A 22,222-nucleotide genomic window follows, 5' to 3' on the forward strand; every position below is an offset into this window, starting at 1 on the left:
TCTCTAAAACGTGCCGACGTAATCGTCTATACGGATTAGGATAAATACGTTACAAATGAATATTGTTAGACAAGTTTAGTTCTAAATTATCAAAATTAAAATAACAATTAACGAATTAATTTTATTATTATGGAAGTTACAAATTAAGATTTATTTCCGCACCAGTGTGTGAAACATTTACTTTACTAGCATTTTGTAGAAAAAAGATAAATTCAGTGTTGAGTAGTCGTATCTTCTAGAAATACAGGGTGTAAGAAGTTTGACTGCCATTACTTCAGCATGAGAGTAATCATAAATGAACAAAAATGTTGTATATTACAGAAGATTAACAATTTTCAAAATACAGCGAGTATTAATATTGGGGAGTTTTATCACAACGTGACAACAGCGCTTAACCTAACTCTACACAGCTGCACGACACCTTCAAATCCAATTTTCGCGCACTCGCTGGAAAACACCTCAATAAAAGGCAATAGGGTACGCAAAAAACACTCAGACACGGTCCAATTCCAGATACCAACTGAATTGCGTATTGCTGGACAGTTTAGTGCCTTGTGTTATCCGCCGCGCCGTTGTCACATTGCTCGATATGAATTTTATCGAATTTTAAATTATATTTCTTAGAATTAAGCATAAAGGTATTGTATGCACACAGTTATGTCAATATTCCTTAATTAATCGAACTTTTGTACATCAAAGGTTTTTTTTGTTTATTTTAATGTATTCTATCGTCTGTTAAAATTAAGACAGTCAAACTGCTAACGCCCTGTATAGCCTTTAATTTCTGCTTCAATGAGACAAAACCTTTGACATGCTCTATCTAAATAACTTCTTGAACGTATATATACGAAATTTTTTTGAGTGTATTACAAGTAGTTGATAGTGAATAGTTAGCATAATAATAGTATTACAGAGATAGTTGTAGTCTCACACTGTAAGGTTGTAGTTACCATGTTGTGTTTCTTTGATAGTTTTAATAGATATATTTTTTGCAGTTATACATCAGTGTGAGCTTTATATAAAGTTTTATAAAGGTAGACGTAATATTATCCGATGGATTTTGTGTTGGGAACTGCAAATACGATGAAAGATTGTACGAATTACTCTGTCGAGGCTGTTATATTACCTAATATCTTATTCTGATATTACTAATAAAATAAATAAAGGACAAACCAACAAAGTGGTTGAAAAAAAAACACATGATAGTTTATTTAAACGGCGAAATTGCGATTGCGCAGGTAACCAAGTTAGTATTCACTAAAAAGAACAAACACAGTGTCCGAATTAATATATTTAAGTAACTGATATTTAAAAATAACAAAGGAAAATCCGATTTCGCCGTTTAGGAGCCAAAGCTAATGTTTTGGGTCCGACTGATTGTATTAAAGTTCATTTGTTAAGGTTACAATAGTTGAAAACTATTTAAACGTTGAATTGTTATGCCAACAGTTTTTTATATGTAAAGTATACATATGTCTTATGTTATTTTTGGCACTAAATTTGTATTGACTTTTTTATTTAATAAATCGTTGTACAAGTATGTCTAGGTGTATTTTCATTAAAAAAATATCTAAAACGGAAAAAGTTATAAACGTGAATTTACGTAAAAATTATACAATTAACCAGCCTGTAAACAATCTTCCCCCCATTTTTATTACTGTGGAAACTAATATGTTATTGTACATAATATTTAGCATCTATAGTGATAAATTCAGCTTGCCGAAACAAAAAGTCGCGCCCAACTCTATATTTCCTGGTCTATACAATTTTTGTCACCTAACTGAATACATACACCCACTTTTTCGAACTTCTTGATTGAAAGAGAGCTCAGTGCCGGTAGTACTGAAATGGGGTAGTAGGTAAAATAACGTAGACCGATGATAACTTTAAAATCTTTATACGAAACAATATAATCTCGAACAATAATTAAAATTTTTAAACAGAACAACAGCGGTCATAATATCCATACCCAAATCAATCACATTTCATTTATTTACAATATTTGGCTTCTTACATAACAAAAATGCATCTATACAATTTGAGCTAGAAAAGGTAACTTGAATAGCACCTCGATACAACAATGTAATAACAGTAAAAGTACACATAGAGATAATAGTAGCTACTCTAACAAAGTACCTACGTATTTATATATAATTCTCTACTTGGTGTCTCATTTATAATAAATTTATAAATCATAAAACTGAAATATAAACCTGACTGGTTCCTAAACAGACTTCCAACAGTACCAGATTCTTCATATTTGTTCCAAATTCAAATTTTGTAATCCCAGTAATACATTATACCCTGTGATCTTTTCACAATCGTTAATTGTTAACTAAGAGCACTATTGCTGTCAGTTTGTGAATCCTTAAGCATTAAAATTACCTGACGTTTCGAGGGATACAGATTAGAACACATTACTAACACATGTCGAGACGCGTTCCCAAAAATTACATCATTTTAAACAGAATTTAGTCCTAGTGATGCAACTTTTTATTATCTTCATCGACGACAATATGCTACCGATGGTACCAGATAGTCCTCAGAGTGTTGAAACAGTGTTAAATTAAGAATGAAAAAAAATGTTGCTGATAATGGTATGGATCTTCAGTTTCTTTTGCGTTTAAGAGGGCTCTATAGCAAATAGCCAACCAGCAATACATTTTGTGAAGTGTGAACAAGTGTCGAGCCATGTGTTAATAATACCTCCTAAATTTAAAAAGAAAAACGTGTTTTAAGAGTATGGTGATATAACAACAATAAATACTTATGTAAATTGCAAAAAGTTATCAGACAATCACGGGGAACAAAACCAAAATATTCCAATACATAATACTGACTTTTAAAAACGTAAAAAGTAATCTAATAGCGCTCTAAATATTTTGCATTAAATAATGGTGAAGTACCGACATTAAATTTACGGTTTCTAACATAATTTCTGTGACACCGAATATCGGGTTAAGAAAGGGCTGGTGTACCACCCTAACAGACAGATATCACCCTATCTAACATTAACATGGTGTAGGAAATACAAAATTAACACTACAGTTGGACAGAAATTGTCGGGCAGACAAAAAACCGAAACATTGCGTTCCACCTTTCCGTATTTTTCACCTGACCACATTTCGCAGTCCACCATCTATTGCACAAGACCACTTGTGTGACCATTAAGATCATGCTATCATATCTATGTCTAACGTGTCTCCCTCGTGATCAATATGACTGGTGGGGGTGGGGGTAGGTAGACGTGGCTCGCAGAGTAAAATATCCCCAGATCCAGGGTGGGCGGGGGAGGCAAGCAGCGTGTCTCCGGTCAGAGCGTGGGGGGAGGATAGCATTGGGTCTCCATTTACTCCGTAGACGAGGTCGTCATCGTCCATACCTTCTTCCATTGCAGACAGACTTAACGACGCGTCTGATATTGCGTCGGAGATAACGTCTGGCATCTGGAAAAATTAATATGTCAGTTAACGTGTTTCCTTTTCGGTTTTTGTCAACAGGAATAAGTTTGCGGGTGAGATAAAGCGCGAAAGTAGAGTATATTGGAGAGTTCTAATCCACCCCCCCATCTCTTTTTACCCCCACCACTTTTTTTGGCTCAGCCAATTAGAAGACGGTGAGTTCTAATTGGCTGGGTTAAAAATAGGCGGGGCCAAGTGGTGGGAGGAAAGTAGTGGGAGGGGCGGATTAGAACTCTCCGTCTTCTAATTGGCTGGGCCAGAAAAAGTGGTGGTGGGGGGGGGTAAAAATGGGTTGGGGGGTGGATTAGAACTCTCCAATATACTCTACTCGCGAACCCAACCGCTTTGGTAAAATGTCCGATTAAACATAACACAGACAAAAGAATATTGAATTATTTGTGTATTAGTATACGGGGAGTGTTGTCAAAATGTTGCCTTAGCATTGCGGTCCTTTAAGAATTCTTCATCTAGCAGCTTATAAGTTTATTTATTGTTGTTTCAAAGAGCTAGGGAAATAACACACCTACAGGAAAATCGTGGTGGTCGAAGACGATATTTTAGACACCATTGAAGAAGATCCAACATCTTGTACATACCAGACGTATTGTGTAACTAGTTGAGTTCTATCAGTTCTTTTTTATTTAAAGTCTCAAAACCAAAAATGAAGACAAAACTGAATTGCTTTTGGTAAAGGAAAAAAGCCAATAGGCATGCTGGATGTAACACAGATGTTGCGAGTAATTCTAAATACTGATTCTAATCAACAAAAACCAAAAAACATTGAGTAACTTTTCCTAAATCAATGCCTAAAGTTGTTTGATCCTTAAAAGATGGAACATGAAATGAAATCAAAAATGAATAATTAAATATACAGACGGACGAATATAAAAAAATCTAACTGATGTTGAAGAAAATCTTGTATACATTTGGACAGACAAGTTCCAACCAAAATGTTTGTCTGTTTCTGTAAAATACACACAAGTAAAAATACACAATTGTAAAAATATACAAAAATCAGTATTTTAAAATAAATCTAAAATGTAAAGGTAGCCAAATGGATAGGTTGGGCAACGGCATACTTATGTGGTTGAAAAAATTAAAACAAAGAATTGGCTTTCATCTTACTCTATTATTTGATGTTAATTTTATTGTCATTGTCTTTGTTTATTTGACTTACAAATAACAATGCAAAAAGCAAAATTTTGATGGAAACAAGTCCACCCTAATCTGTGTTCAAATTTTATATGTAGGTAATGTACATTTCTAGATTTAAGAGAATGTGTTGATCTAGTAAGTTCTTCAAATCTTTTAACGTTTTTTTTATCAACAGATTGTAGTTATACCTTTTTCACTATTGCACATATTTGAAAAATCAAAATTATATAGGAAATAACATCATTTTCTGTATTCTTTAACGATTGAGTTTTATAATGGCGGGAACTGGATTCAGTTCGACGCAAGTCATTTTCTTAAATCTATGAATGTACTTTAACTACAAAGAGAGCATAGAGCACCAAGTTTATCTATTCAAACGTTGCTGCGTAATTAATTGAGAACAGTATTTCGAATCAAATACACTCATCCAAAAAATAGAAGCATTAAAAAAAATAATGTTGAAAAAATATGTAATTGATATTTCAAAGCTGACTTGATTTGGCATATGACTTTTTATTCAATATTACTGTGGTTTTCACAGGGTTCTTATTACCGTGGATTTAATTTTTTTTTGTTGCTCACTCGATAAGAATTAAAAAGGATACAGCTGTCCAGGCTAATATACAATGTGTCCCAAAATGATGCAACAAAATTCATATTTTTTTCCAGTTCAGATTTTAAAAAACGAAGCCACTGTATCAAAGATTATTGCTAAATTGTTTATATATTAACGGTAAATGCCGATAAACTTTGATCTCGAGAACCAATAAACGGAATTTAACTTTTTTTGTTAACTTTAAAAATTTATTGTGGCCGTCCTAATCAACCGATTTGAATTTTTCAAAAACCAATTGAAAGGTTGAGCGGTCTTTTCTACGTGAAAAAATTTTCAAGTATCTAGATGCTTTATTTGAGGCTTTGCAACATTTTGAAAATTCGAAAAAAATTTTTCATATTTGCGAAAACTATCGAACCGATTTTAATGAAATTTGATGTGTTGTTTTGTTATACTCTAAAGTATTTTTTACCAAAATTAGAATGCCCTCGAAGCAATTAAAATATTTTTAAAGAATTATCCAAAAAAACTCGGTTATTTTGTCTCTTTTCATCAATTATTGCTATTTTGCAACATCGGTAATAAATTTAAACATTTTTAACTTCCAGTATATGGTGCAAGATTCAATTCTAAAACTTTTTTCCTCTTCAATATTCTTCCAAAATGCATAGGTTCCAAGATATAAGCAAAAAACTCAGATAAAATAGGTACTTTTTAAAAATTTTTAAACATTTTTACAATTTTGAAAATGTTCCGGACCTCGCCCAGATCTAGGGATCTACACTTTTATTATGTGAGTTGTACTGAAGGTATTCCAGCAAAAATTAGCTCTAAATCGGAACTAATTTAAAATGACTTTTTTTATGCCCTCAACAGACCATTTTACCCTTTAACAGACCCCTTTATACCCTCAACAGACGTATTAAACCTCTTTGAACACCTTCAAGTGAATTTTTTTTGTTGCCTTGCAGAATTTAATTTATTTAAAACGAAATATTTTTAGGACAACTTTTATTAGATGTGGCATGATTTAATTTTCTAAAAACAGAAGTGGATTTTTCCACCTTTCCTAAATTACCCACCTTTCGACTAGGATCCGTCAATACTATGGGAGGCAAAAGGGTTGCTGCCGAAGGAGGATTTTGATTGTTGTTGTAAGAATTGAACTGCACAGGTGGGTTAGCTGACAGTCCTTGCCAGTTAAATTCCGACACGGGGAGGCCGTGAGATTTAGCTTGTCTTTCAAGTTCCTAAAAAATAAAACAACATGAACAAAGTGCCCCAATATTTCGTGAAAATTATTTCAAAATGATTTTATGCTTCTTTAATTTAAATGAAATTGCAAAAACGGTAAAAATTTAAAAAATATATTAAAATCGTGTTCGATTTTCGCACAGTAAATGCACAAAATAGTTTTGAAGTGCGAAAAAAATCAATAATTCAGTTATACTTGACCATTAGAAAAACGAAATTTGGTACAAAATGTGACAGAAGTGGCGAAGTTAAAAAATTACGACTTTGTTTTATGGGGAATTTAACTTTGTCGTTTTCAACATCAGTAACACTGTTTTTAAAAATTTTCAGATAAAAATTGAGTTTTACCTGTACTCGAAGCTGCAGCCTTCTGTTTATACTCTCCATTTGTTTTTGTCTTGCTTCCTGCTGTTTAAGTCTCTGAACCTCGTTTTTTAAACATTTTATGTACTCCACGGAAGACTTCAAGATGGTACCTTTGTTTGGACGGACATCCCTTACAATTTCGTAGTAAGGGTCGTTGTTCTTTGGCAGAAGGGTACCAAGTTCTTTTATTCGATCATTTATGTTAAATCTTCTTCGACGCTCAACTGAAAAATTCACAAGTAAATCGGGCATCCCAGACAGTAGTCCAAGATTATCTTTCATTCAAATAGTCCAGTTACTCTAATATGCTGAAGAAGCAGAAATGGTACTTTTATAATCCTGATCTAAAAATATGTAATCGGGCCAAATAAACATTACTTATACGCTCAAGATTATCAATGTAACATTTGTGCTTCTTCGTTTAAATACATCCTGTATAATATAATGTGCGAAAAGAATTAGGAGGTTTCTCGTTGAAAATTGAGAAGAGTCTTCAATGTAAAAAAATCTCCCCCTGCGTCTCCTCCCCACGCATCCAAGATCCTTCAAAAGGAACGTAAATTATTCGAAGGCAAAATTTTGAAAACGTACCAACCCTATTTCAAACAAATTTTATCTTGTCTCCCAACACAATACAATAGTTTTTTAGTAAAAGAAAATAAAATATGTTAGTGTACACAAGATTTTTGTCTGTGGGAGAGCTTTTATTAGAATACATTAAAATGAACGAAATAAATTGAAAGAAGCCTTAATTATTAACGGAAAACCATAAAATATAACAATAAATGTTAAAAATGACCGCGACAAATTATGTCGAGCGTAAATATCAAAGTAAAGCCAGCGGTTCTCAAGTCTTCTATTAAAAAATCATACACATCTATTTTAAATTAGACTTTTTTGTTTCTAATTTGGTCATAAAACTACTAATTACATGTTACAAGAAATTTCATTTTGATTCAACTGTATATTTCAATTTTTGAAAATTTTGTAAAATATAATTATAATGCAATAATCATATCGTATATTGTATAAATTTTTATGTAGGTTTTGATTTTGATCGACGAACAACACTGCAGTTTTAAGTCCCATTAGAATTCATCACATTAGACCCATTACTTAATATTCCGTATAATAATCCCCGAGCTACATTTGCAAATATAATGAATACGTTTTGACATTTCTAATTTATGTGCTGCAATTTCAACATCGTTTGAAGTGAAATTTTGGGTTGGGTCAATTTTTTATTAACAACATGTAGGATACTTTGATGTGTAATTTATTATTTACAAGACTACAATTTTAACCCGACATAGAACTCAACGAAGAAAGCAAGTTTTTCAAACAACATTTTTTTAAAATGTTAATAATAACCAGAACAAAATTGATTACGTTATCTATAGCACAGCAAACTTGTTCTTTTTTGTTTTCCTGATTTATATATAAATTTGGTATCTAAATTGACCTATATTTACAGTAGTTATAATTAATTGATATTAGTGTAAGGGGAATGGCAGCAAAATGCAGCCATAGCATCGCGATTGTGTCACCTCCCACAGCTCGTAGATTTGTTTGTGTATAGCAAAGGGTGCAAAAGACAGGAAACCTACACGAAAATACTGATACTTACATTTTGAGTTATACAGAGTGTGTTTTTTGTAGTAAAATATGTATGCAATATGTTCTGTTTTCTGTGTCTATTTTTGCCAACTAGTGTTTCTTACGTTTGTCTTTTGTTTATTTTTTAATTGCTCCCACCACTTTTTCTTTGATATTTATAACACATATTTATTTTTGTCTTAATGTCAAAATAAGAAAACCGAGAGTGACATCCGAAAAACAAGTACAAAAATCAAGTTTCTTTCTTATATGAATTACATCAACTTACTCATATTATGGTTGTCTTTTTTCTGTCTGTCTTTAGCAAGAGCATGTAGCTGAGCATCGCTAAGTATAAAGGGCTCGTTCTTGATGTTGAGATCATTTGCACTGAGGGAGTTATCTGACGTCTTAAACCCATCAGAAGCTAGCGAACTGGATTCCAGTGATAGTAAATCGTCTATTAGATCTTCAGCCTGAAAAATAAACAGAAATGTCACCAGTTTATATACGACATAAAAGAATATATCAATAATTATGCAAAAAATCATGGTCTACAATAATTTGTCTCATTCCTACTATATATACTAGGGTGGCCCAAAAAAAACTTATATTTTTTCTCGTGTATCTTGTCGCGCCAAATTTGAGACACGCTGTATATCTAAATCAGTCAGATATTAGCATTCATGAATCATATAATCTTGAACGTAGGTACTCTAGAATCTAGGTTAAAGTGGCTACGATTGCATAATTCCAACGGTGAACATAAATGCACATGGAAATATTTTTTTATTTCGCGAAATATCACCTCGTAAAACCTATTTTCAAACTTAATTATTCCGAATATTGTATTGGGTTTATTGTATTGTACATTAAAAACAATACTGGGTAAATACGTTACATAACGTGTGGTGCTACGCCAGAGCTAATCGCAGGACGGTACCGGCTAATGTCGAAAAATTACACTTGATGACGGATATGCATTACATTGTTATTGCTTTTTGTGGCTTATGCTAAGGTCGCTGTTTGATTTTTTCGAGGTCGGAATATTTTCTGTATCTGATTAGTAATTAGGTATTATTTCTATAATTCCGTACGTTTATAGTACTCCACTTATGCCACACATACAGTTATGTCCTTCGTTTTAATTTTTTAAATTGCAATAAACACAGGGCGTTTAAAAATATACGCACCCGAAAAACTATTGAAAATTTACACAATTATAGTACTGTCGACTGTCCGAGTAAATGGGCCTTTAAATCACCATTTGATCAACTTGCCTGAATTGTAATAACAGTAAGTGACAGTAATTTTTTTTTCAACCCTCGGGTGAAAAAAGATAAAATAAAGGGGTTTTTCAAGATAACTCAAAAGGGGTAAGAGCTAGCAAAAAAAGTTTCTTATAAAAGTTGTATAGCGTAAAATTCTGCATAAAAGTGGTTCATTAGCTTTTTCTTGTAGTATTACAATTAGCACAGTTAGATAGACTAGAAGTTAAGGGATGATTTCAGAAATTTAAAAAATTATAACAGAAAAATGAATTAATTTTATATAATTTTTTTTCAATCTACTCTAAAAAATGTACACTATCTTTTTAGAGAAATGGATATATTTTTTAATTTTTAATAAAAAAGTAATTTTTCTATTTGATTTCAATTCATTAATTGCAATTGTTTTGAAACAAAAAAAATAGCTTTGTAAAATTAAGTGTCATCAAATTTTTAACAAAAGAACATAATAATCCTAAAAGTCTTCGCTAATTTTTGAAGCTCTAACTCCTTATTGCCTATTAGATATTCTTGTGCAACCAGAACAAATTTATTAAAGATTAAAAATACTTTTCACTAAACCTTTGAACGATAGGGATATCACACGATGCATATTTATGCAATTAATTTATTACAGTACTGACTTTCGCATGTTATCTAAAATGTCCGCGTAGATATTTTTAAAAACCATTTAACCATTTAATGCCATTTGAAGTTTGCGTTAAATAAAAATTTACTAGATTCGAATGTTGCCACACGCTAATCTTCTAGACATGCCCCGCATCTATCGGACGGCAATAAATCATACAGAATTAAACTCAGATAAAATATTGGCGATTAAGACATTTTATCCTTAATCCTTTTTAGCTTCTTATACAATTAACTATACACGATGTAAATAATCGCGTGTACAGTGTGTATACAGAGAACCAATGTGATGAATATAGGGGAAAATACTTGTAAAAGAAATTGGATGACAACTTCGACAGCTACATGGCTGTACTATGTTGTAACAGTTGTTTTGGTCCTACTAAATACTTATTTTTTCGGATTAAGATTACTTAAGGCATTTCATTCAGTAACTTTACGCACTATTATGTACTTTGTACACCAGAGAAATAAAATATAATACACAAGTGTACAAAGCCTGTAAATATTTTAATTGTGTAATATCTGTCTTTTTGCACTAAAGCGTAATGTAAGTATTTTCCTGAACATTTTTACACTTAAGCGTAAAGAAAATATTTTATACACTAGTGTAAAAAATAAAATATGCGTAAAATACTTGACATTTTACGCATTCGTATGTATTTTATGTACTAGTGCCAAAAATAAAATGTGTCACAAATTAGTACTATACTACTACTACGCTTATAAATATTTTAGTTGTGTTAATATTTAATTTTTTGTACTAAAGCGTAAAGTAAATATTTTATACACTAGTGAAAAAATAGAATATGAATAAAATACTAACCTTCTTACACTTAAGCGTAAAGTAAATATTTTATATCTACAGTAGTGTGAAAAATTAAATATGCGTAAAATACTAAAGTTATGCACACTTAACATTTTACGCATTGGTATGTATTTTGCGCACTAGTGCCAAAAATAAAATGTGTACAAATTACTATTACACTACTACTACAGTTATAAATATTTTAGTTGTGTTGTTCTTACTAAATATTTAATTTTTTGTACTAAAGCGTATTTGATACACTAGTGAAAACACATAATATGCGTAAAATAACTTCCCGACTGTTGCACAGTAAAATTAATTCTGTTTTTTACGCACTAGTGCCAAAAATAATATGCGCGTAAAGTACTAAATTTACGCACACTTTACAGTACCTAAAATTTTATTTTTTCGCACTAGTCCACTATTTCGTAAATATTTTGCACACTAGTGCCAAAAATAAAATGTGCTTAAAATACTAACTATACGTTCAAAGTATAGTAAGTAAAATTCAATTTTTTCGCACTAGTGCTTAAAATAAATGTTTTAAGCACTAGTGTGATAAGTAAATTAGTTACTGACAACTGTTTCGATAAATAGTTATTCACTTTTAGACACTAGTGCGTAAATTTCATACACTAATGTGTTTATAATATACACCTTTGACATTCGCGGCGGAAAAAATGAATTTAGTCAAGCTGTTGAAAAGGTATTTTACGAAACGTGTGTGTAAAGTACCTTTTACATATTACACTCACGGTACTTTCATCAAAATTCCCACATGTGGCGAAAGTGTTACTTTACACACGTTTTGGGTCAACGTTGTGCTATTCAAGCACTACACAATTATTATGCTTCTACGTAATTAAGTAAAGAGTAATGATAACCATACCATTTTGCTTATGCTGATTTACATTCTCCATTTTGTGTACACTAACTCTTTCTAACACTATTTTAACCGTGATAAAGTATCATAAATTTGTTTATTGCTCTTCTAGTGACATAATATTTAACTAAGAAGTGGTTTATTAGAGCAACCGTAAATCTTGAAAATGGAAACGATGATAATAAACTACAAATTCCATATTAACTTTATAAGAATTTACCATAATTTTTTCCAGTGTCCTCTTCTGGCGTAAGAGTAATTAAAGTGACTATTTACTTTAATAACATTATTTATTAAATATTAGGTAAGGACCTCGAGTCCACGGTCAGCAACGAATTATCTATTTAGAAAATATTTTTGTTTTCTTTATGGTACAATGTGTTTATTTCTCGATCGGAAAACTATTTAAAAATACTGATTTCCAGGTGCTTCTCATATTATTAAATGATCAGTATAAGGTCAATGGATCTTCTTTTATCTTAGTGAGTTTTCCCAGTTTTTCTATAACCTTGGAATCATTGTAAAGATGGTAATTTGCATTAATTACATGACATTGCCAGAACGTCTTTGTAACAGACTTTTATTTTTGTTTGATTTAATAATTTATGTAAAATGCAGTTTCTGTACCTGAAGTTGACGAAAGCCTAGAGCCAAAACAAAATAACTTATTCCTGTTAATATGCGTACAACAAAGCACTGTCATAACATCATAAAAAGCAACTTTGATTCTTGTTCTTTCAAATTAATCAAATTTGGCGGTAAAGACGAACTTCCTAATAAATATTGGGAAACAAAAGATCAAACAAAACAGCTCTCTTCGGGTGAAGTTTGGCTGGATATATTTTTATTTTATTTACGGCTCAAAAGAACCAACAATGTGTTTGGCAGGTAAGTTGTTATTTTCAACTTCTGTAAACTATAGAGCGTCCTATTAAAAAGAATGTCGGTAATGTTATAGATCTGTCAAACATGGCTCAAAAAAATAGAAAATATTGCAAAAAAAGTGACAATTTCTATTTACTAATTGACCTGCTTCAGCGATTTTTTAAAATCTGAACTGGAAAATAATACGAATTTTGTTCCACCATTTTAGGACACATTGTATATTAAATAGCATTTATTACAGGTATGTAGTATAATAATAAAATAAATATAGTTTTTACGGCGACATCATAGCCTTGTCCGATGTATTTTTCTTGGTAATAATTGTTATATTATATGATGATATAATTGTTATTCGAAAACCATGCCTTTTAACGTAATTTTGGTAACAGGCCGTAATTCGAAGCACTCTTATCTCCAATTTCTCACAGTTCTTAGGTTTTCACTCCGTTCGTTGCATTTCCGATTGTTTCATTGTTCAACAAGCCGCGTCTGCCGTCTTTGGAAAATGTTAAATGTTGTTTTAGACATCTTTTAAAAAACATTACTTAACCCACTGTAAATTAACTTCAGTTGTGTGTTTAATGATAATCCGGAAAACGATTAATTTACAACTAGTATGTTGCAAACTTATCTCTATATAAGATAAAAAATATATAACCTATAATAAAACATAAGATATACGTTGACTGTTATACTATAGCGGACTTTTACAAACTTAACTGCGAATATGGTTATGTATATTTTATACAAATGACGTCTTTAAATATTTCCTGTTAATTCCAATTTTATCCGCGCGTCAAAAATGACGAGATGGAAGATTATTGTTTTTTAAGTTTCGTAATACAGATTTTTAATCAAATCAGACACCTTAATTCTTCAGTGATAGAAAATTAAGATTATAAATATATTAAAAGAGATTTACTCCAAATTACTCAGGGTAAATAATAAAACGGAAAGATAAGTAGCGCCGGTTTTCGATAATAGTTGTAAACGGCTTACTACGACAGAGAGGTAAAAGAACTTGCCAAACACGAGTATGCGAAATAAAGTCGCCAAATTTCTTCAATGAGGTCAATGAAAATTTCATCATCCACTTTAGGCGTATCGTATAACAAATACTGTTACTATTAAATGCAAATAACGCTGCGGTTAAATAAAATCAAATATTATGTCCATATACAGAGTGTTTTCAGCAGTATGAATTAATTAATATATTAGTATGTCACCAAAACGCTGATATAGCATCGCAATTATATGCCCGGCATTTTTCTTTGCGATTTCTGCATTTGACATAATGCATAAAAAATTTTACTGTGAAAAATGAATTTAAAAAATGGAAAAAAGTAAACAAATCCGCAAGCAATTATTTTTTTGTTAAAATGAATCAATTCCGAATAGCATCTTGCTGTCAAGAGAAGCTAAGGAAATAACGATCACTCTATTCAGTATAACTAACAAGTGGTCTTGCAATAATACAGGAAATGCAATTAGCAAAACGGCCTAGGGTGGAACATTGTCAGTCCCAGAGACCGATGCAAGTCATAAAGTTGATAGAAGATAATAAACTGCAACGCATGCAATAAAATAGCCATCATTCTAAGAGTTTAAATGTCCTAATCCTAAAGAAGTATCGACAAATTTAACTTTCTACTAGCATGCGTAAAATATGTAACTTACGGACGCTGCTTTGTGCGTAAAGTAAACGCTTTATGCACTAGTGTATATAAAAAATTGTGTTGTATATGTCCAAGCGACAGTATTTGCGGGTGTGGTTACGCTGTCAAACATCTGACATCTTACTTTAAAAGCATTTCGAACAACATTTTTATTAAAGGTCAAGTTAATAGGATGTCTCAGATTCCAGACCTTTCATTTGTTTAAATTTGCTCTTGGAAAAGGCCCTTGAGCATTAAACATGGGAGTCACACTAGAATATGCTCTTCATTAATTTAATTATTATTGAAGGTGATTCAATTGAATAATTAAATTAAAAAAATACATATCCGAATGAGATATAGGTATTCCGCAACGTATTACCATTTTCATGCATTATTTATGACGAATGAATAAGACAATTTTCCCAACAACATACTGTTTTGTTCCAATAAATCTGATCGTGAAGACTGGTTTGTCTAACCCAATTTCAGCTTAACTCATTTTAATATTACTTGAGCGCCGACGTGTGTTAAAATTTCCATTGCTAGTAAGGTGATAAAGAAATGTACTGAAGGTTATGTTATATAATAGAATGCAGATTTTGTAGGTCACTTTACAGACAACCCATATGCATCACATTTAATAAGAATACGAAATGCTGAGCACAGGCCATATAGACTTTATATTTTGATCCTTAAATTTTACTACTGCTGTTATTTTTTTAGTACTGCCACTGTTTAGTATCAAGTGCCACTTTAAAACTCTAAATTATATAAAACTGCCACTTTAAAACGGCTATTGCAACTTCAAGCTGCCAAAATATGTACAACTGTTACTTTAAACTGACAATTGCATAAAATATTATTTAAAACATGTATGTACTTTAAACTGACAATTGTAGAAAATATTTAAAACATTGCATGTACTTTAAACTAAAAATTAGACTAAATTACACTAAAATATCGAGTGCTACCCAAATACTTAATTACCGCTTTAAAGTGCTGATCAGTCATTGTAAATAATCAGTTATTTTGTTACTTTAAACAACCTACTACTCCTTTAAACTGACAAAACTTATATAACTGTTACTTTAAACTGACACTTCAAAAACTCTCAGTTGCTACTTCAAACTGTTAATTATTATGTGTTATTTTAAACCGTTAAATTTATATATCTGTAACGTTAATTCACCATTTGCAACTTTAAACTGACACAAATAAATTGAGTGACTTTAAAATGGGTGAGATAATAATTGCTGTTACACTTGAATGTCAAGTGCCTTTTTAAAATTTCAAGTTCGTTTTATATAACCGTACCTCAAACAACCTACTGTTGCATTAAACTGACAATTAAAAAACTCTCAGTTGCTACTTGCAAACTGTTAATTATTGTAACTAATTCCACGTTAATTCACTACTTGCCACTTTAAGCTGACAGTGGATATTGTGTAAGTTATTTTAAATGACGATTAAAATAATTGTTACAGCACTACTGCTATTTTAAACCGACAAAGTATATAATATATGCTTTGTTGTTGTTACTTCTGTTACTTTAGAAATTCTCAGGTGCCACTTTAAACTGTTAATTATTATAACCGCCATTTTATGCCGTCAGTTTTTTGACTTTCAAGTTCAATAAACTTTAAACCGATATAATTAATACTGGTCACTTTAAATGAGAGTTGTATTAACTGCCAAGTGATCAGTGATATACCTAACTATAACTGTTAAAACTGTCACTTAAAACTCTCTTTAAACTGCTAATTAATATAACTGTATGTAATATATGACGATTATAATAACTGCCACTTTTAAATATCAAGTGCCTTTTGAAACACCTTACGCATTGACAATTCTGTATTCTGAGAGGTATAGATAATTATCAGTATGAATTCAGTTGCAATTAGCAATTTAAAATGTCACTTTAAGTGCCAGTTCCAAACATTGACAGGTTGAAGTGGCGATCATAAAAACTTTCGTATCTCTTACAGTATCGTTTTGAAAAGAATTAGACTAATCTCAGATGCATAAATTTATTGTATTCAAATCAACATATAACTAGCATTATGCAACGTTACTTTCAATCATAATAAACATCCTGTGATGTAAATAAATTCTCTCATGAAAATTATACTTCAATGAGTTTGTAATTAGTCAATGATTTTTTTTATATGAAATAACCTTGACTTACAAATAAAACTTGTTTAAAATCATCGCACACACATTTTAGCAAATAGCACAAAAGTTATTAACCTACATAGCGTTGTACATGTCACAATGCTGTTTAAGACAACGATCATGACGTTTTATCCGTTACAAATAATTTTTGGAATATTTCGTCGCTCTGACTGACCAGCAACAGATGATGACAGCCAGTCTGATAAATGAAATATTTTCATTTTGAATTGGAAACACTTATTTTATATTTTGGCATCTTGAAAACACAAATTATAAACAAACTTTACCCAGATTGTTAATGATAAATTTTGCCAAACTTTAATGGCGTATTCTACCGATGAAAATAATCAAGGTTTGGCCTATAAAAATTTTTGATAGGACGCTTCCCTACGGAGATACAGGGTGTTAAAAGTTTCAAATACTTATGTTACATATTTTTCCTGAAACTTGACTGGCAAAAAATATTGAGTGTTAAAATTTGGGGGATGACATTTTTTTAGTAAGGACTATTTTTTCATGGATAACTTATTCCAAAATACACTCCAGTGGCGTGGTTATTAGAGGAGTAGGGGACCTTTTTTGAAAAAAATCGTACGCCACTGGTTTTTTTTAAATAACACAGCCACTCAAAAAAATTGTCTGTACTTTTCATGCGACATACGTTATCCGTTGTATTTTTACCTCCTGATCCCGAATCCGGTGTCAGAATTGAGCTATCACGACACAGGAATTTCCTAACCTCAAAAAACAGGTCAATAGCAAAAATTCACGAAAAGGTGCTAAGAAAAATACAAAAAATGTTTTTTCTATATTCAAATGTTCATTTATATGGACCCCGCCGAACGTGGTCAGAATTAATGGTTCTTTTTCTAACCTCAAAAAAACAGGTCAATTAAGGTCAGATATCACGAATTTTCAACAAATAACAGATTCGCGCCAAATTTGGAATACGGGGGTTTTCGGGGTTGCTGATCACGGATCCGAGGTCAATTTTGCAAAATTCAAGATGACGGATCCAAGATGGCCTTCCACATTTTCAAAAAATAACAGATTCGTGCCAAATTTGGTAGAAGGGGGTTTTCGGGGTCGCTGATCACAAATCCGAGATCAGCGACCCCGAAAATTCCCGTATACTAAGTTTGGCGCGAATCTGTTATTTTTTCTATCATACGTTGTCATCTGAATTTGAAAATTTCGCCATGCAAAAAAATTGGGGCAAATTTTAGTTGACAAACCCCCACAATTGAGACGCCCCTGACTAAAATGTTTGAAAAATTTTATGATGATCTATTTCGACTTTTAATGAGCGTGCACGATGTCAAAATTCATAATTTCCCTTCAACCCATTTCGGAAATATTTTTAAAAAATTTATTTCTTGAGGCCCAATTTAGGGGGGTGTAGCTCCTTTAGGAAGCATTTCTCGACCCATGTTTATATGAGAAAATATTCTTAAATTTGGCAAAAGAATCAAATGGTAAATTATTGGACACTAATTATGAGACACTCTGTACTGTAGATTTATGATTTCAGTGCATGATTTAATATACCAATTTTTCATATATATTTTTTTGTGGACAAGTAAAATAACATTTTCCAAAAAAAAAATGTCATCTCCCATGTAATAACAGTAGCTAGGTCAATAAGCAATCAATTAACTGTTGTTTTATTGTTGTGGTAAAAAAAAGTGAAATCTCTCTATACAACCGTAAACAATATATTTGGAAATTAATAACCATTACGAAGTCAATGTCAGTGGATACAATTTTGTAATGGAAGAATGGTTAGGTTATTATTACATCAAAGTTGAGTCAAAAAACATTTTATGGTGGCTGTTCAAGTACTATAATCATAAAGGTTTCTATATTGGTGTGACGCAAATTTCTTCGGAATAATGCAGGTAACTTATCCTAATTAGCGATATTTTTTTATCTAATGGACTTGTGATTCAGAGATAATTAACTCCAAATGCCCATAATTAAGAAAATAACAGCAAAGTACGGTGACACCTGGCTGGTATTCTATCTGAAACGTCTATAATTGTAGTCTACTATATTTAGGAAAAAACATAAACAATAAAGTGTAGAAAATGTAAATACAACTCCCTGCGGATGAAAAGTTGGGTAAAATTGAGTTGATTACTAACAAAGGTTATGTATCATACCCATTCCCAAGTAACGCTTCTTCCCTAAGTCCTTTTCTTGGTTTCTTAAGTTTTACAAGAAATAGGAACAACAATTTCAATGAGAATCTTCAGCGTTTCATTGTGAAAGCGATTATTCATAAAATTCAGAACATAGCTGCTCGTAAGTAGGTACTTAAATACATTCCCAACTAATTCGACAAGCTTTGTAAAGAATACTCTAGTAACCCATTCAATTGTCACGAACTAATCTCTATATGTTAGCCTAGATCCCTCAGCCCAGATACTGATGTTACTAAAAAATTGTTATGTGTATCCTGCAATGGATATAATACTTTCGAGTGACGTCAAAATAATTCTTAGATAAAGGTAATGTGTTAATTATCTTTCACTTATCTGTTAATGATTTGTCACCTTTTACGTCTGTTCCACCTACTTATGTGGAAATTAATCAGTTCCGAAACAGTAAAATTGATATTTATAAAAACAATTATTTAAATGTTAGTGTATTTGTTAGAATTGCTTTTGCGCGACACTTTTATTGTTAATTTTTTGTTTAATTTTAAATAAACAACCCTCATAAATATTGGTGCCATAAACCTAGAGATGATCTGCAATAGCGGGTACATCAGATGTATAGACCAGAGATCCTAAGACGAAGGCTTGACCCTGACATTAGGGACTAGGAAAGTCGGATAACCATGCAAGAAGAAAACTCCATAAATATTTAGAATAAACGCTTTTTACGGTCACTGGAATAATCCAGATAGAAACCAATTAACTGTCAGGATCCAGTCATTTAAGCAGAACAGAAGGTAGGAAGAAGCCAAGAAACAAAATGATGGAATCCGATATGAGTAGGTGTTACACTGATTTAAAGTTAATTTGATTACAATTATCAGTTCAATAGTTCAGTTTGCTACCCCTTTCTTTTCTTTGCTAATTGAAAAGCTGCTCCAATGAACTTCGTCAGACTACCGATGACATGAGCCTTTATTCCAGTTCTTAAAGATGAATTTGAAATTGTTTATAAGCACATTTGTTAGTCTCCCTGAATCTCACACACACAAAAAATGGAGTCAATGTACAAGCACGTAAGTAAACAATACACCATAGCGACTATTCATTTTTTAATCATAGTTCGCTTCCTTTTTATGGGTTGGAGACAATGTTTTGTATTGCGTTCGTCTGTCAGCATAAAGGGACTACGCATTCCAAAGACAGAACGTAGGATGAAACTACATGTACGAATTAATATTTATTCATATCGTTGAGAAAATATGAACAGATTGGGCAAGAGTCTCACAAAATAATCTGCATCTTGACGGCTTTAGTACTTAGGGAATATTGATCAAATTAACACCAGTTTTTGGATTAAATTCCCAAATTTGAGAGCAGATGTCAGTTTATATTTCCTTCAGGGTTAAATGTAAGTGGTAGTTTCCATTTGGATTCAACGAACAAAAAAAATCGACCTCTTCGATATTTTTTTCAAGTGCCCGTCATTCTGACCCAAATCATCCTTTTTTTTTATCAAAATGTGCAGAATTTCATCAACTTTTAACTGTTTTGTTCAGAATTCAAATTGCTTTAAGCTTTATGAGATAAATGAGAAAAGCGGAAAAAGTTATTTTTTTCAAAATTGATTTTCTCAAAAACCCCACCTTTATTTCCACCAAATTGAGATAAGTTTTTCAAGGTCAGATAAGCTATCGCTCGGGAGAGATGGTTTCGAGAATACGCATTTTTTTTGAAGTGGCAATTGTGCAAACTTTTAATACAACTTGTAATTGTTCAAAGTTCTCAACTTTTCTTGTGGCAACAGTATTTTTATCCCTTCTCCTTTGAGCTTGACCTTGACTGTAATTATAGCATAGTATGTAGTTCAAAGATTTCCACATTTAGCTCACTCAAACAGGGTTTTTTTATAAGTAAAAATCCATGATGTGGTTTTCATTGAGAAATTCTAAGTATTCAACACATTCCAGAGTTTTGCGTAGTATTATAGTTAATTCACTTTTCAGTCTAATTTTGGATATAGGTATTGTTCACTATTACATAACCAGTTTTAGTGAGATTATAACTATCTAATCGTTCTGGTGTGAGGATTAAAATATTTTTTAAAGACAATCCTGGTTTTTCTTAAAATAGCCACTATTAAGTGAGTATGTACTATCTTCTTATTTTCTTCGATTTATCTCAGGAATGTGTACGTAAATATCTACAAATGTAATTGTAAGAGGCACACGATCTACGATATAGGATAACTGTGTAAATTCCCTTGCAGAAATTATATGGACGATAAAACATATCACCCAGAGGAAAGCTTGGATTTGTTCCCTTAAGAGTTAAAAAGCAAGAAGCTTCCATTTCCTTTCCATCAACGAATTTACAATTTTCGAAAACAAGAAGTTACTAACGAACTGAACCCTCTATTAGTTCTCGATCTAAATAAATACGACAGTATACATCGTCCTTAAGTTTTATCGTTCAATTATCACACCTGCCTGTAAGTAATGCAAGTAAAAGTGGTTCAACGAAAGATGACCATGAATTGCTGTGTGAAACAGTGTTGTATTAATAAGCACTAAGCAATGATGGATTATATACCCACGAAAGAAAACAATAGACAGAAGACGGTATCTACGTCAGTTACGATGTAATTCAAGTCCTATACCGTATTCTAGGTAGCATTTGCCTACAAATGAAATTGTACTATTTGTTTTGAATGTCGGCGTAATCATCGTGTAGATTATCATCAGTTCAATTATGAGTATTATGAAAATTAAAAATTTCGAGGAGGGTAAAAGAAGTCTTATCTGTAAGTAGAGTTGTGTTGATAAAATTTTTGCGATTTGTTTGTAAAAATCAGCTAGAGGAATTCTGTTTGGTAGGAAAATATGCCATCAGTCCTGTAAGCAAGAAATCCCCTATTCTCGAAGCGCTAAAATCTACTGCACCCTTACATTACTAAACTAACTGAAATCTTTGAAGGAAATTGGTTATAAAACCATACCTAAAGCGTATAGTAAATCAGTACAATAGTTTTTAGTGATTCTCTTTTAATAATTGGATGTTATAGAAAGATAGGAGACAGCAATACAAGATGATTTCGACTCATTCGCAACCGTCTTCAGAGACTTTCAAAGTTGCCATGATCGAAGACAGACTCCTTTGCAGCTCCTCATCCAAAAAGAAACCCATTGAATATAAAGTCGCAACAGATTTTGGGGCTCCAATAAGCAGAGCGTTTGGTATCTATCGAGAATTGTAGTATTACAGGACTGATTTTTTCTTTGAATGTCCAGAATCTACCAGCGATATGGGCGAGTAGATCATAGTATTTGCGGTACCTATGCGCTAAGAAA

General features: G+C 31.8%; 1 protein-coding gene across 1 annotated transcript in view; it reads right to left on the bottom strand.

Annotated features, from left to right (window-relative positions):
- Window positions 1-1,881: 1,881 nt before the first annotated feature.
- The window catches only part of LOC108917009 (transcription factor EC), an 82,883-nt gene continuing 62,542 nt past the window's right edge, over window positions 1,882-22,222 (bottom strand). Inside the window, exons 3-6 of the mRNA XM_018723421.1 lie at window positions 8,678-8,864; window positions 6,775-7,016; window positions 6,255-6,422; window positions 1,882-3,446 (exon numbers count right to left, since the gene is read on the bottom strand). Of these exons, the coding sequence (XP_018578937.1) occupies window positions 3,174-3,446; window positions 6,255-6,422; window positions 6,775-7,016; window positions 8,678-8,864 (870 nt within the window). The 3' untranslated portion in view covers window positions 1,882-3,173. The remainder of the gene's footprint in view (window positions 3,447-6,254; window positions 6,423-6,774; window positions 7,017-8,677; window positions 8,865-22,222) is intronic.

This window comes from Anoplophora glabripennis, unplaced genomic scaffold (assembly GCF_000390285.2).
Source record: "Anoplophora glabripennis isolate ALB-LARVAE unplaced genomic scaffold, Agla_2.0 scaffold2, whole genome shotgun sequence".
Lineage (NCBI taxonomy): Eukaryota > Metazoa > Arthropoda > Insecta > Coleoptera > Cerambycidae > Anoplophora > Anoplophora glabripennis.